Genomic DNA, 17,069 nt, shown 5'->3' on the forward strand with positions numbered 1-17,069 from the left:
AGCCAGGATGTATCCCTGGTGCACAAAAGGACTTTGAGAACACATCCCCCATGGAGGGATATCTGCCTTAATCTAGAGACAGGAGAGAAGCCCTAGTCCCTACTTCCCATGACCTGTCTGACCTACATGATCCCAACTGGATGGCATTCCCTTCATACGGAATCTGGCTGGGGGGATTGGAGGAGAGGGTGGTTAGAGTGTATGTGAGAGGGCAGAGAGGGTAAAAGGGAGGAAATGAGGGAGGGAGAAAGGGAGAGAGGGAGGGAAGGAAAGGGGGAGGGAGGGAGAGGGAACTGGGATCGACATGTAAAATAATAAATTAAATTAAAAAAAATGCTTTGACTCCAAAATTTAAGTTGAAGGACAAGTTACTGGGGAAAAGGATTTCTATTTTTGTTTCCACAGAAAATGAAAAGATGTGGATTCCTTCCAGACTAATGTGGTTTGATCAAGCCATACCACCTCAAACAGAGTACCAGGTGATCCTACATTTAAAACAGCTGAACAAACAGCCTTACAGACAACAGCCAGGATTTCTGAATCTTCTTAGAATCCCCCATGACAGCATCCCTTACCAGCAGGAAGTAGTTTGGAAAGACCAATGCCCAAGTTTCCAAATATTGTCTATAAATGTTTGTTTTCATTTAAATGGACTTGGTTATATAAAATAAAATAAAAAAGAAACACCAATGATGACTCATGTTGGAGAGGATGTGGAGAAAGGGGAACACTCCTCCATGCTCTTGGGAGTGCAAACTCATACAGCCATTTTGGAGATCAGTATGGCGGTTCCTCAGGAAAATGGGAATTAGTTTACCACAGGACCTGGCAATCCCCCTCTTAGGCATATACCCAAAGGATTCACATCCATGCAACAAAGACTTCTGTTCATCTATGTTCATAGCAGCACTATTTGTAATAGCAAGAACCTGGAAGCAACCTAGATGCCCCTCAACTGAAGAATGGTTAATGAAGATGTGGCACATCTACTCAATGGAATACTACTCTGCAGAAAAAAATAATGGTATCTTGAAATTTGCAGGCAAGTGGATGGCACTTGAAGAAACCATCCTGAATGAGGTAACCCAGTCACAAAAAAAGGAACACAGTATGTACTCACTCATATATGGATTTTAGACCTAGATCAAAGATCACCAGCCTATAATTCACACAAGACAATATCCTTGATGAACAGAGACTCAGAAATATTCAGTGATATAATTGCCAACAGAATAAAGCCATACGTTTTAAAAAGAAAAAGATTATATTCCACAACTATATTGGCATAATCTCTGAAATGTTATGATAGCTCAAAACATACAAATTAATAAAAGCAATAAAATACACAAATGTACTTAAAGACAAAAGTCACATGATCATCTCATAGACATAGAAGAGGCCTTTGACAAAATCCAACATGTCCCCATATTACCAGTTTGCTTGGCACAGTAATTCACTGGTGTAGTAATGAGTAATGTCACACACACACACACACACACACACACATCTTAATGGTACCCAACATTTCTCCCATTAGACTGAAGATACACCTCATAGTAGTGATCCCATGTCTGGTTGGTACTGGAAATCTAGTTAACTTATAAAGTATGAGTGAAGTCATGGTAATTAAAGGAGAATCTTTAACCTCTACTTGTTGCTCCAGACATAATCACTAAAAACAAGCTATAAATAATTGTCCTTATACCCACAGATTACTGTAGTCTTCACCCCTCATCAAGAAAACTGTTCCAGCAGACCACTAAAGTATAGTGCAACCAATCAAACTGCAGGGTTATGGATCCCAGTCCCAAGGAATATATCTGCAAAATAGATCTGCACCTTACCCTCCAGGAACACTGCAGAAGATAAGGCAGATTGACTGTAAAAGGCGAGGATTGAGGAGTTTTCTGGAAGACTGTGTCTCTTGCTGATATCAGAAGTCTCGTCAACATGCCCATTGAAACATGAACTGAACAAAGATGGCACCATTGAACATGCCAGAGTGGACTGGAGCAGCCCATGAGGCCTGAACCTTGCACAGAGAGGTGTAGGCAACTGAGGAAAGCTGGGGACAAGAGAGGGGTGGTCTTACCCAAGGAAGAACACACCAATTGGCAGTCCAGCACCAAATGGTCACCCTTGAAAACAACCTACACATAAAATTATATGGTTTGCATAGGTTGTATTTAGGAATATATATATATATATGTGTATATATATATACATACACATATATATGTATATATATGTATTCACATATACTTCTACCCATGAAATAATAATTAATTAAAAAAATAGCCATGTATTTGAAGGAATGTTGAAAGGGATACATGGGAGAATTTGGAGGGAGAAAAGGGAATGGAGAATTATTGTGGTTAAATAATAATCTCAAAATTAGTAATTAAAATATATAATTACATCAGAACTAAAAAGATCAGGATGGTAACCCAAGCTGCAACTTTTGTTTACTATTACAACCTGGGTTCTGTGTACCCTTCCTGTAGAGAAGCAAGTCTGTTTACCCCGCATCTGATAACTATGAAAAAAAAAAAAAAAAAAAAAACATGGCTCACTGCTTAATTGTGTTTCTCTTTTAAAACAAAGAGGTTGTAGTAACCATGGTCCAAGAGTAAAGCTCGTGGTGCTGGTTTTTCCTACTGAAGAAAAAGTTATAGAAGATGCATAAACATAGTGGCCACAGATTTAGTTATTTAATGACTTAGGGCATAAAGTCACCCATAAAGATAATAAAACAATTATCAGGAACAACATCTGAACAATTACATGAAGACAGCCATGAACACGATAACAAGAAAGTGGAAGAGCTTGCATCTCCGTTACATTTAAAACCAGGATTTTCTAGTAGGCTCGAGGAAGGAAATTCGTATTTTAAACAGGTGGAGTTTAACCTAAATGCTTAGTGTGGCAAAGGCAGAAAGTGAAGTTCATTATTTAGACTTAGCTAGGAGAGCAAGTCAGTTTGTGTTAGGAGGAAATGTTTTAAGAGCAAAGGGTAACCTTTTTCAAAAGTTCAGATCACTCCATAGAGTTTAATAAATTATGTGTTTCTACATTTGTACTGGAATTCTGAAATTTGTGAGTATTTCTTATACAATGTGACATCTGCCCCGGAAAACTTCCTTCAAAAATGCCTTAAAATTGTCATTTCCTGACCTTGCTTGGTGACACATGCCTTTAATCCCAGCACTTGGCAGGCAGAGAGGAAGGGGGATTTCTTTGAGTTGAAAACCAGCCTGGTCGACAGAGCGAGTTCCAGAACAGGCTCCAAAGCAATACAAAGACATCCTGTCTCGACAAGCCCACACCCCCCCCAAAAGAAAAAGAAATTGGCATTCACTTAAAACAGAGAGAGTTTGACCTTTGAAGTAGCAGTGGCCCTCAACCAAATGCATTATTTCCTTGTCTTGTAGCAAATATTGCCACATGTAACTGTTCACTCTCTGACCACCAGGGGGCGCAGTGCCCTAACACTATGGTATTTCCTGTGTGAATTTAAGACTCATTCTGTTTTCAACATGCTAAGCATCTAGAACATTGTATAGATGCCACTAAAGATGGACTCTTCTCCAGGCCTCGTGACTGCGATACTCCTCATACTTGGTAAGTAAAGTGATTTAAACTTTATACATTTTTATATCAACAAAGTCTTGAGTACTAAGTTTATCCAAAAGCTTCTTTGTCTTTAAGGTGACATACATATCTCTTTTCTTTTCTTTTCTCCAGCAAGGACCCATGGAGACTCAGTGATGCAGACATACGGTAAATTGACTCTCTCAGAAAAGGACTTTCTTACTATATACTGCAACTATTCAGCCTCGGGCTACCCAACCCTGTTCTGGTACGTGCAGTATCCCGGAGAAGGTCCACAGCTCCTCTTCAGAGTCTCAAAGGCCGATGAGACAGGAAGCAGCAGAGGTTTTGAAGCTACATATGACAAAGGATCCACTTCCTTCCACTTGCAGAAAGCCTCGGTCCAGGAGTCAGACTCGGCTGTGTACTACTGTGCTCTGAGTGACACAGTGGCAGAAACCACAAGGGGGGCCGAACACAAACTCAGCACCAGGGGCCTGGCTGCTGAGCTCCTGCCTCTGTGATTGTTTTGGTTCCTGTGCTGTGTGCCTCTCCATTTCACTTGGCACAAAAGTCAAACAAACAGCCACAGCTGAAGAACAAGAAGCAGAGTCTTCCATCCTCTGCTCTTGATTGGGAGGGACCAAAGCACAATCTGACAGAAACCTGTCTCTTATGGATCCTGAGATCCCCCAGTAAAGCCCTGTGACTAACAAGTTGTCTGCTTGTCTTAGAAGTCTGTCCTCCACATCTTCTTCCACAGCTTTCTGGTAGAGCTTGCTGTATAGCAAATTTCAAGAAATGGGGCATGCCCACAAACGGCTTTTGCATAATGTTTTCTGAAAGATGGAGAGGTGACAGGACAGCTCAGTGTCCCCATACCTAGTATACCTATAGAGAAGGAAGAGGGACAAAGCCAGGCCTGCAGCACAAGCCCAGAGAGGACAGGGACTTCAACTGTGCAGAGAGAGTTTTCCTTTACTATTAGTAAGACCGGGCTAGCGTACTAACACAAGAGTGTGAGAAGCAAGGGTGGAACTTTGGAGACCTCGGGGCACTCACAGGGCAGCTGGCTCTCTAGAGTCTCAGAAGTGGTTTCAGTGCTTGAGGGGAGGGGCAAGCACACACCATATGCCGTCACACAAAATATATGTAGCATAAACGGGATGCGGTCTACACTCTCACACGGTGTTTAAATGGCTTTCTGATCTTTCTAGAATACAACTCCGAGTTCAGGCTGTAATATCCAATGTTCCACAGGATTTGTGCATGCCTGAACTGTCAACGTGAGCTTTTTGTGGGGCTAGGTCCCAGCTCTCCGTAGCAGCAATGCTGGTTTCTGTTCAGCATTCTGAATTTCTCAGATGGGGTCCAACTCTTTTCCAACAGGAAACACTCTCCACAGAAAACTTCATAAACCAGCTCTGCCAACTTCAAATCTTAGCTCCGGAGTCACTTCTGTGAAGAATCTACAGATTTTGCTGGTCTTCCTATGTAACGTTATATAACCCTTGCATAGTCATAGGCCTCCTGTTATTCTATCATACTCTGCTCCTCTTACTCTATCATAATCCTCCTGTTACGCTGACATAGTCCTCTTCTTACTCTGTCATAGTCCTTTTGCTATGAAATTGTGTCTCCCAGAAATCACAGGAGACTTCACTTGGGAGATTTTACTTTAAAAACATACAGTTAAAGGTTGCTGTTGTGGCCAATGGACTGGTAAAACCATCTTCCCATTCTCTCTCTGCTGTGACTACAAGGTTCTTCCCACACTCACTAGTCATCTGTGCGTGCAGCACTAATTTATTTCACAAGAGTTCTTATTGTTGAATTGCATCATAGGCATCTTGTTCACATGTGTAAACAGAAGTAGTAATTAATGTCCATAAATAAATATATTTCTCATCTTCATGTAAAGGCCAAGCAGACCACCTTTGTAGATGCTAACCTTTTTGATAGCAATTTAGAGTGACTGGCTTGTCTTTCTGCTCACAGCACAGGACATTTTCCAACAGAGCCCCAGCCGATTGTGTTGGACTCAGTATAAAAAAGCCAGACACTACACAAGTCTAACACCTTTCCCCTAGGAATCCTGACTGCAAGGTTTAGTCCTCTGGGTCTCACTCAGCAAGACTGAGCCAGCTCCAGTGTGGCTCCGCCCCTTCTAAACCCCTCTAATCCATCACCTTGCAGCTTCAACTCAGGATTCATCATCAGTGAGCTAAAATGTCATATCAAAGACACAACCAACAACCTAACTGTAGATGTAAGGTCTCATAGGAAAAACAGAATAATAAAACTCAAGACAATATGTCCTCTCTTAAAAAGAACAACAACAACAACAACAAAACAAAATCAAACAAACACACAAACAAAAAAAAGCAGCATGTTCTAGTGGTCCCTAATGAGAACAAGTTAAATGAAACTGGAGAACTTGAATCAAAAAATAACCATGAAGATGGTAAAGGGATTCATGAATTCCCAAATAAACTCTCTAAAAAGGTAATAGTGAACAGAAATAAAGTCCTGAGTGATCCAAGAAAACTCAAATAAATAACTTAATGAAATAATGTGGACTATTAAGGATATAAAAACTTTATCAATAAGGAACTAGAAATGCTGAATACGAGGGTTCTTTGATAATGGTTAAAGTAATCATATTATTCTGCATTACCTACACTTATATTTGCATATATCATATCTTATATATTCACATATCTACATGTGTTGTATATTTATAATGTATATATATACATATATATTTAAGATACACATATCATAAAAGAACATATATTATCTTAAACATATATAGGAATAAGATAACATCTATCCTAATATGATAATATATAAATCTCAATAAAAGAATATGGTATTGTTCCTTTATATATAAGCACATCCTCATCTTAAGGGAAATTAAGCCATTTTTCTGACAGTAACCCCACAAGAACAATAGACTAACAAAAATAACAGTACTTGGTATGAAGAATCTCCTTTTGAAAGGTTAATTGGGGTTTCAGTCTAAGTGACTCCCAAAATAATATAGATTACTGATGCCTCTCAGGGTTGCCTCTCAGGGTTGAAGCCACTATTGCTAAATACAACCCACACTTAGGACAGAGGACTGAAAAGCTCTTTTCTGTGGTCTATCCTTCATGGTTTCAGAAAATACTATGCAATCTGCCAAGGGACAATGTATAAAATGATAAATTACCTAATCAGCTGTTTCACCTATGAACCATGGAAATTGCTAGTATGGCTAAAATATCCATAAGGGTACAATAAGGACATTCACAGGTTGCTGGCAACCAATAACTGCCTATTTGACTTAAGGTCCACCATGAGGAAAATCATGCCTGGTACTGGAAACCCGGCATGCTTCCTGGGCTGGTGAGGTCATGGACCATAGAAAATAATTACTGCCACCACTTTGCTATATGAGCGGAATTTCTTACTACATTCCAAATCTTATCCATTTACTCACAGACAAGTGCAGTTACTGCCCTTCATCAAAGAAACCTCTCTTTCGAGAAAATATAGGTCATCACTGATGTAAGTTAGGCTCTCTGCTCAGCTCAGCTGCAGCAGGTTGCAGCAGCTTGTATCCTCAGCTGCTGCCGCCAAGTGTGGCTCATTGTCACTGTCCCAACACAAGCTCCTTTGAAAGTCCCTCTGGACTTCATGGCTCTCTCTTGTTCGGTCTTTCCTGTCTTCTCACCCAGTTTCTCTGTCTCCGGGTCTGGCTTGCTGTCTGTTTCTATCTTTCTCCCATGTCTTCATTTCTAGATGGCCTTCAGCACTGCACCTTCCACCAATAAAACTCTTGTGCTCGATCTATTGCTGGGGTGATCTCTTAGCAGCACTCCTTGGCCTGGCTTCCAAAGGTACATTTCTGTACGTTATTCTAATTATCACCCAAAACAAAACAAAGCAAAAGTACAACTGGACACATGAAGAGAGGATTATGGGTGGGAAGTCCAGCCCTAATACATACATCTACTCCTGTGTCTGTGGCTCCGGGAACATGACTAAAGAGGAAGCATAACAACTGCAAGGGGCAGAATACCAGGATGGCTGCTGTGAAACAGTCTTTCCTAGAAATGGCTGGATAAGCAAGACCAGAACCACGCCAATATCAATAGGCATGTTTCGAAAGAAGGAGGAAAACTTTCAAGTGTCAATCCCAGACATAAAATTATAAGCATCAAGTAACTGCTGGGAGAGGAGAATTAGTCTCTCCCAGGGATGAGACGCTTATTGGTTGTCAAATGCAGATGGGTAGCTCTCAAGCCATACACACATAAGCAACAAACACAAAATTAGCAGGCTGTGTGTGTGTGTGTGTGTGTGTGTGTGTATACATATATATATATACATATGCACATATATATGCATACAATCACACACACATTTGTAACAATAATAATAAATGAATGCTATCAATTTGAGAGTTGGGGAATTCAGTGGGGTCTGAGAGAGAATAACTGAGTAAATTGAGGGAAGAAAAGGAGGGTGAAGTGATGTAATTTTATTTCAATTAAGCCCATTTTTTTCATGAATTGAAGTTAGAGATATAAAAGTAAATAAATCGAACAAAAATTCAGTGGATTTATTTACAGGTAATATTTTAAATGTTTATTTTTTTAATGCTTCTATTATAAAAGTTGACTGTCAAAAAAAACTTAAAATCTTATAAAGACATTAGAAATGGAGATATTTTTTAACTAACAGGATTAGTGGAAAGCCTCTCCAGTCTAGTGGGTCACACAGGAGGCAGAACATCAGGGCTAAAGTCAAGGAAAATGATGAATATGAAACCTTTGCACAGAATACTCATGAACTTTGCAACATAAAGTGGTTGGAGTAAAAGAATACGTATATTCTCCAGATTATATTCATATCTTATGTATTTGAGTATGTATATATGAATAAATATAAATGTGAATAATTATATGTATACCATTATATAATATCAACCATTGTGAATTGTTGATCTTACACAGGCAATATAAATTTAGAATGTTCTCACAGTATTAGAGGTACATTAGTAGGAGCAAATAATCATTAGACACCATTTCTTCATAGTCACTAATGATGGGAGAGGATATAGGTATTCATGCCTACGCTGGTAAAGAAATGACAAAATTAAAGATTTGTGTATATATATTTTTTCTTATTTTACATATTGATCCCAGTTCTCTCTCCCTCCCTCTCTACCTGCCATGCCCCTGAAACCCCACCCATCCCATACAGCCTCCCCCCACTCCACATGGGGGGGTGATGCCTTCTAGGAGGAATCATCAATATCTGTCTCCCCGAGCCCCAGCAAGCCCTTAAATATGCACTCACTGCCCAGTCAGCTCATGCCACTTGGCGATCCCAGATAGGCCACAGAAGGAGGAAGTGAACCAGATCCATCAAGCACTTCCAAATAAGGCTGGTTTACAGCTAAACTCGGACTACCTGGCATCTAGCCAGGTGCCATCTTGGGGCTGTGGCTTCCCACAGTTCCCCCTTTTTTGTTTTAAAGGCAACAGGCAAGGGGAGATATCTGATCTCTGATGAACAAGGGACATTGTAATGGCCCCATGCCCAGTTATCAGTCAAGCTGGTGCCACACCTTTCCGGTATCTTTTCTCAAAGATGGGATTATGATACCAACCCATATGCATTCAGATTTTCCCTCCATGAAGCCACTAGAAGCTGGCCTCAAGTGCAGTACTTCGTCTCGCATCCTGAGCGTGAATGACTGCTTAGCCTTTTAACACAGTTAGCCAAGCCTGAGGTGATTGCCCTGCCTCCAGGGCTGTGAAGGCTTGTGCAATCATGGCATTACTTCTCTGCTGTGTAACCCTCATCCTGCAGATACACCATAAAGCAATGAGACTGACTGAGATAAGCACCCCTCCCAGGGCACCCATTCCTGCCCATTCCTTTAGGTGGTTCATGGCTTGAGTGATCCATGTAGATACTCCCTCTGCAACCAAGATGTCGATCCAGGTGGAATTCACATGCACGATGGAAAGTCTCAGGTCCTGCATTAACTTATCAAATTTGCCGGACCAATTGCCTAAAAGATACTGAGAAAGCTGGTTAGACATATTGGCAGCCACCGAATACTTTTGATATGGCACAGAGGTCATCTTCCATTCACATCCTATTTGTGCCAACTGCCACAAACTGTCAATCTGTTCCTGAACTAGATCAATTCGTTGATTCAGGAACATAATACCACCTTTTAATTGAGCATTAAGGGAAGATTATATGTCCAAAGCAATGGCTACATTCGCTGACAGGTTATTTAAGGCAGCTGCAGTCTGGACAGTGGAATGCATGGTGATGGCAGCCTTGGTGGCTACCACAGCTCCAGCTGTAATGGCAACCATGATAGCAGCAGTGATTCCAAAATCTCTCCACTGTCTAAAGAGGGTCATGATGCTTGGCTCTCTACAGGAACAGGGAACATACCTGGGCGTTCTGGTCACAAGGGCCAAAGGAAATTTTCCTCCATCCCAACATAAAGAATAGAAGCATACTTGAGGCATACAATTTAGCATTCTCTCACTAGAGCTTGCAAAGGTGCTATTGCTAATCAATCACAAACACAAAAGGATTAGAGGCTCCATGTTGAGCTGGGTTTTGATTACAATAAGGAGCCCACCTGGGTTGCAGGGGAATAGTTGAGTTACCCCTCTCCTAGGCTATAGGCCATCAACCTCTAATCCAGGTGGCATTACTCTTCAAAATGGTTTTACCATGTGGCAATTAAGAGCTTCCATCTGTGCTATTGCAAAAGCAGAAGTTATCCCATAAGTGCAGACTGATTCAGCAAGTGCTTTAATCGTTTTAAAATCAATAGGCTCATGATAGCGTTGCCCTGCATTATCCTGAAAAACTGGATACCATAACTCATGTCTCACTTCCTTCTATACCTCCAGGCAGAATGCCTGCCCTCCAGAACCCTTAAATATGCGCTCACTGCCCAATCAGCACATGCCACCTGGCGATCCGGGATAGGCCACAGAAGGAGGAAGTGCACCAGATCCATCAAGCACTTCCAAATAAGGCTTGTTTACAGCTAAGCTCCGGACTACCTGAAATCCAGCCAGGCACCATCTTGGGGCTGTAGCTTCCCACAGTCTCTATGTGGCAAACTTGTACAGACATTTTGGAGATCAGTATAGTGGTTCCTTAGGAAAATTGGAATCAGACTACCATAGGACCTGGCAATTCCACTCTTAGGCATATACCCAAATGATCCACATCCATGCAACAAAGACGTCTGTTCAACAATGTTCAAAGCAACATTATTTGTATAGCTATAACCTGGAAGCAACCTAGATGCCCCTCAACTGAAAAATGGATAAAGATGTGGCACATTTACACAGTGGAATACTACTCTGTGGGGAAAAAAATCAATGGAATCTTGAAATTTGCATGGAACTTGAAGAAGCCATCCTGCATGAGGTAACCCAGGCACAAAAAAAGGGAACATGGTATATACTCATGCATATATGGATTTTAGACATAGACAAAGGATCGTCAGCCTATAATTCACACCACCAGAGAAACTAGGATACAAGGAGGAACCTAAGAGATTCATATAAGGTCCCTCACAGAAGGGGAAAGGAACAAGATTTCCTGAGCATATTGGGATGGGGGAGAGCAGTGGGTGGAGAGGGAGCTAGGAGAAAGAGAAGGGGAGGAGAGGAGAACATGTGGGACCAGGAAGTTTGAGTTGGGGGATGAATAGACAGACAGACAGAGAGAGAGAGAGAGAGAGAGAGAGAGAGAGAGAGAGAGCATAATAGAGGGAGCCATTATAGGTCTGAAGAGAAAACTAACTCTAGAAAAATGTCCAGAGTCCTACAAGGATGACCCCAACTAACAATCTAAGTAACAGTGAAAAGTCAACATTAAATGTCCTTCCCTGATAATGAGATTGATAACTAACTTATATGCCATCATAGAGCCCTTAACTAGTAGCTGATGGAAACAGAAGCAGACATTCACAGCTAAACACTGAGCCAAACTCCTGGAATCCAGTTGCAGATAGGGAGGAGTGATAAGAAAAGGGGTCAAGACCAAGCTTCCAAAACCTACAAAGATCTGGAGACTTTCTAATAATCTTGTTCTGTCTTTGCAATCATCTGCAAAATCTCTCCTAGACTGTGTTCTTTGCTATTGAGATCTCTTTGATCCACGGGCCTTAAGAAAGAAACACCTGATTTTTTTTTTCATTTAATTTTAATCTATGCTAAAAACAATTTTAAATTAAATGATTATTAATTCTTTGAGGATTTAATACAATTTTATTCATATTCACCCTCCATCCTCAACTCCTCTCAGATCCACCCTACATTCCTACCTCACCAACCTTGTGTACATTCCTCCTCCTATTCCTTTTCATCCTCCTCTTCCTCCTCTTCTCCTCCTCCTTCTTCTTTTGTACTCTCTATCTCTCTCCCTGTTGTCTCTAACTCTCCTCCCTCTTTCTCATAAAGTATGGTTTGTGTTGGAAACTACTCTTGGAGGTGGAGCCCACCTTTCTATGTGGTCCATACACCGAGGACGGCACCATTAAAGAAAACTAACTAACTCTCCTCCTGGCAGTTATCAAATACCAATTTCTTTCAGGTAGGGATGGGAATTCATGTCTTTTTCTCTATGAGAATGTTGTCTGTACTGAGCTTTCACAGGTCTTGTGCACATTGCCTTAATTTCTGTGAGTTCCTATATGTATCTGCCTAGTTTACTCATAAAACACTGTGTCCTTGAAGTCATCCACTACTTGTGGCTCTCACAGTCCTTCCATTCTTGTTTCTGTGAAGAGTAATGCATCTTAATAGAAGGGTTAGCATATAGACATCCTATTATGACTGAGAATTTAAAAGTCTTTCATTCTCCACACATAGACCAGCTATACGTCTCAATGTTACTCACCATCTACTATAAAAAGAAACTTCTTTAAATGAGGGTTGTGTGATGTCCTGATTTATTGATATAGCAACATGTCATTAAGAGCCACTATAAGGCTCAATCTACTTAGCTGAATAGTACTAGGTTGTCTCTAGGTTCTATAGCCCATCTAGTCATATGTTCTTGACCTCATTGACAGTTCCAGGTATGAGTTCCATCTTCTTTAAATGCAATCAGAATTAATGGGTTTATCTTACAATAAACTGTTCTACACATGAGTTTTACCTAAATAAAAAAAAAAACAGAAAATAAAATGCAGTCCCTGGTGGGAAATACCCCAAGAATATACAGAAACCAATAGTGTAGAAAGTCTCCATAGCTGTGAGCAGATACTGGCATAGGTCAAAGATTAGATGGATTGGTTTATTGATGAATAAATCTTAAGTACCTGTTGCAGGGCCCTGAGTTACTATAGTACTTAAAAAAATTTTTCCCAGGTGTTGAAAAAAAAAGAAAAAGTAAAAGAAAAACCATTTGCAGAGCTTGCACTTGGAGCAACAGGTTTAGTAGCTAGAGCAATCATGACACTATCATTGACAACAGTGTATTGTTCTCTGATGGTTGGGGCTGAGAAAAAGATAGAGGAGTATGGACAGATGAGAAAGCAAAAGAAAACTTCTTGATATGATAATTTCTTTTCCCAGAAGAAAACTTGAGTTGATCTGGTGGGAAGGCAAGGGGTCGGGTACCTTAACAGGATTAATAGTGGAAAGAAGAAGAAGCATAGGCCCAATAAAACTCCCTAGCCAAAGCCCAGTTAGCTAATTAGTCCTAATTACCCTCCCTTTCCAGTGGATAAAGCTTATACTTTTGCTTTCTCCACAGCTCCACTTTTTGTCTTCCTAGGATGTTCTATTTTCTGTCTCAGGAATGGAGCACAGTACCCACTAGGTGATCACCAGCTTCCCTGCTACAGCTGTTTGTTACTGGTCTATGGAGAATTCCAAGCACTTCTAGTATTATCTTACTGAAGAAATAGCTGACCAAATAAAATCTATGCTAAAAATCCAACTTAGTTCCAAAATAATGGCTATCATCGAAAAACCCAAAAGGTTATGATGTTGTGGACATGATGAGAAATGAACTCTTGTATGTAGTTGATCAGAATATAAATTAGTGAAACCATTATGGAATTTAGTGTGATGTTTCTTGTCTAAAACTCCCCTACAAATACAAATTGCTTTACCACTCCTAGCTGTGCATCTGAAGGAATCAAACTAAGTTCACAATAAGGATATATGCTCACCATGCTGTTTTGATACCGTTCATATTAACCAAATTATGGAATTACTCAGCTGACCACCAATGATTACAAATGAGTGAATATTAGTAACATACCTTATACTTGTGTATTTCAATGTTACAATAAGTAGAATATTTTGTATAAATATGACTACTAATAAAAAATAGGGACTGGAGAGATGGTTTAACCAGTGAAGTTCCTGTCTCACCAGAATGAAGAACTGTGTCCTGATACCCTGAACACATATACTATCCATTACTGGACCCACATATGTAGCCCTAGCACTGGTGAGGACATGCCAGTACAGTTTGTGGAGTTCATTGACAAGGCAGCCTGTGATGATGAGCTCTAGCTTCAGAAAGACCCAGAGGCAATTTCTCAAGTTTGTTTGTGTCTGTGTATGAGAGAGGGTAGGCAGGGAAGAAGAGAAGGACTTGTTGAAATAGCAGTGAAATCTAGGACAGTTCTTTTTCTAATTGATTGATCAGGGTTTCCTTTTAAAAGCCTTAATAAAACAAAGTGAAGAGTAATCAAAGACAATGACAACACCTGATGTTGACCTCTAACCTATCCACATGTACCTCATGTTTACACATACACTGATGTGTTCATCCATACCACCCCCCACAAACACAAACACACATAAAATGTACAAAAATAAATGAATGAATTAATAGACAAATACATACATAAAATGTAGCTAGGCTATGGGCTGGTGTTATATGTATTGAGCCTCTTTTAAAGCTATTTTGTTTTAAACAGATATTTGTAAGTATATAAAAATTAATATTGATGGTGAAGAAACAATACAAGGTTCCATGAGTTGACACTGAGAAGAGATAAAGAACATAAAGTATTATCTGATTGTGAGAATTTCTTTAGAAGAAATATTACAAAAACGACTAGTGAAATAACTTATTTGCTGAAAATAAGCTGTCATTTGGTGGAAAATGTATGTGTAAGTACGCTCATGCATAAACTTGAACAAATGTCTTACACTCCTCATATGCAACACTATTCCTTGTTTTAATCGTCTACATAGGAAGAGTAATGGCTTAAAATATTTGACACTAAGGTGAATCCACATGATGGCAGTGTCTTCTCAGAGATTCAGAGGCAATTTTTCCCATAGTCCTTTGTGCCTGTGTGAGTTGTGAGGGAGGTTAGAGAAAGAAGGAGGGCTTTTTGTGTGTCAGTGAAAACTATGACCTTCTTTCTAATTGGATGAACAGTTTGGGGTTTTTCTTTTTTTCCTGCATTCCACATCAGAAGCATTTGAACTCCCTAATGCCAGTCTGTTTGTTATAGATCACTTCAACTTGTGAATCTTCATTGAAAACAGTAATGCATCCCTTAAGTGTTTCAATAGTGGTACTCTGGCTTCAACTGAAGGGTGAGTTTGACCATTTCTATGGGAACTTAATGTTGCTGTATGCTAGGGAATTGAGTTCACATATTTTAGGAGGGAGGGTAGAAATAATAATGTTCTCATGCTGAAACAAAGCAGGTGGGAGGCCCACGGCAAACCCGTTCTGGGGAGTTAGCATTTATATGTATCCAGTCTTATTTGTCTGACCTTTGTCTTTCTGCACAGGTGTGAGCAGCCAGCAGAAGGTGCAGCAGACTCCGGAATCCCTCAATGTCCCAGAGGGAGCCATGGCTTCCCTCAACTGCACTTACAGTGATCAGAATTCTCAGTATTTCTGGTGGTACAGACAGCATCCAGGGAAAGGCCCCATGGCTCTGATGTCCATCTTCTCCAATGGTGAAAAGGAAGACGGTAGATTTAGGGTTCATCTCAATAAAGCCAGCCTGCATGTTTCCCTGCACATCAGAGACTTGCAGCACAGTGACTCAGCTGTCTACCTGTGTGCAGTGAACACACAGTGCTCCCCAGGCACCTGCACCCTGTACCCAAACCTATCGGGTGCTGCCAAGTCCTTAGAGCACAGACCACAGGCAATGGAAAATAAGAGCAAGGGTAGAGAGCATTTGATTGGTTGAGAAAATATTTTGGCATTTTGAAAATAACCAGTCCTAAAGAGAAAAGCACACTATTGTTTTGTCTGGAATTTTCCCACTCTTCTTTTGGGATGATGGTTTTACAACAATGTACACTGATGTACAATGATGTGCCTATGTTGTTCAGCTGGATGGCATACAAATGGCTGAGGGACTCACCTCATGCCATGTCATAAAGACCACCATCATGTCTACAGGACTCTGACTTGCTTGCTTTTAAAATCTTTCCATTAAAAAAAATTGTTGTTTTTGAATCTTTAAAAAGTTGATTACAATGTAGCTGGTTTCTCTAAAGCAATTTCATGCACATTTTTTTTGGTTGACACTTCCCCAGGCTTATTCCCTCCCCCATTTCCCTATTCCACATTCTAAAGGAAACTTCCTTCCCCCCCCCCCAGAATCCCCATCCAATTCCAGTTCATGTGCTCTATTGCCATCCCACTCATCCCTCTTAATGATTTTTTCCCTCTCTTGGGAGGCTGACTAGCTTCCTGACATCTGCATACATTTGTAGTCAGATGATACATACAGATAAAAATTACAAGCTAAGATTTACATGTGTTTGTCTCTCACTATATTATTTTCCAACTGCATCCATTTTTTTATGCAAATTCTATCATTTCATTTTTCTTTATAGATGAATAGTATTCATATATATGCATATAATGTTGACTTTTTGGATGACCTTTGCAGATCTTGTCTGTTGGTTCTGGTATCTCAGAACCTGAACCAATTGGACAGATTCCAGTCTAATGCTGATGACAATCTTACAGCAGTTTGAGTGTATTTTTATACACAAATGTAACAAGGAAAGCAATGATCCAAAGAAGGCTGTTTGGGTTCAGCAAAACATGAGAAGAAAAACATGTAAATAAATGCCAATAATCATATATTAAGTAGTAAGATAGCAGCCTCTTCCTAGAACTTTCTGAGGACAGACCAATTTAAACACAAATTCTTGTCATGTTGTGTAGATTATATGTGGGAAACTTTAAAAGCAAGGCAAAAGGCATATCCATATTCAGATTACCCTGAAAATTGTGTTCAATAGCTATGATCTGACATCTGTTTTAAAACTATAAGACCTAAGTATGTCTTATAAATTAAATATAAATGCTTCACACAGAGGGCAGGAAATCATGTCCAAGATCAGTCCTGTGAACAAAATGCACCTGAGGTAAAGGCCCTCTGCCTTTTTCCCTGCAGCCCCTCACAGTTCCCCTAAGCAGTGTTC

General features: G+C 40.2%; 2 gene segments (V, D, J or C); both read left to right on the forward strand.

Moving 5' to 3' along the window:
• Nucleotides 1-3,563: 3,563 nt before the first annotated feature.
• LOC127214674 (T cell receptor alpha variable 9-2-like) lies at nucleotides 3,564-4,245 on the forward strand. The segment is given in 2 exon segments: nucleotides 3,564-3,621; nucleotides 3,745-4,245. Coding segments are annotated over 2 exon segments (429 nt in total).
• Nucleotides 4,246-15,157: 10,912 nt separating this feature from the next.
• LOC127214663 (T-cell receptor alpha chain V region 2B4-like) lies at nucleotides 15,158-15,817 on the forward strand. The segment is given in 2 exon segments: nucleotides 15,158-15,206; nucleotides 15,408-15,817. Coding segments are annotated over 2 exon segments (459 nt in total).
• The last annotated feature ends 1,252 nt before the right edge of the window (nucleotides 15,818-17,069 follow it).

Source organism: Phodopus roborovskii, unplaced genomic scaffold, assembly GCF_943737965.1.
Source record: "Phodopus roborovskii unplaced genomic scaffold, PHOROB, whole genome shotgun sequence".
Lineage (NCBI taxonomy): Eukaryota > Metazoa > Chordata > Mammalia > Rodentia > Cricetidae > Phodopus > Phodopus roborovskii.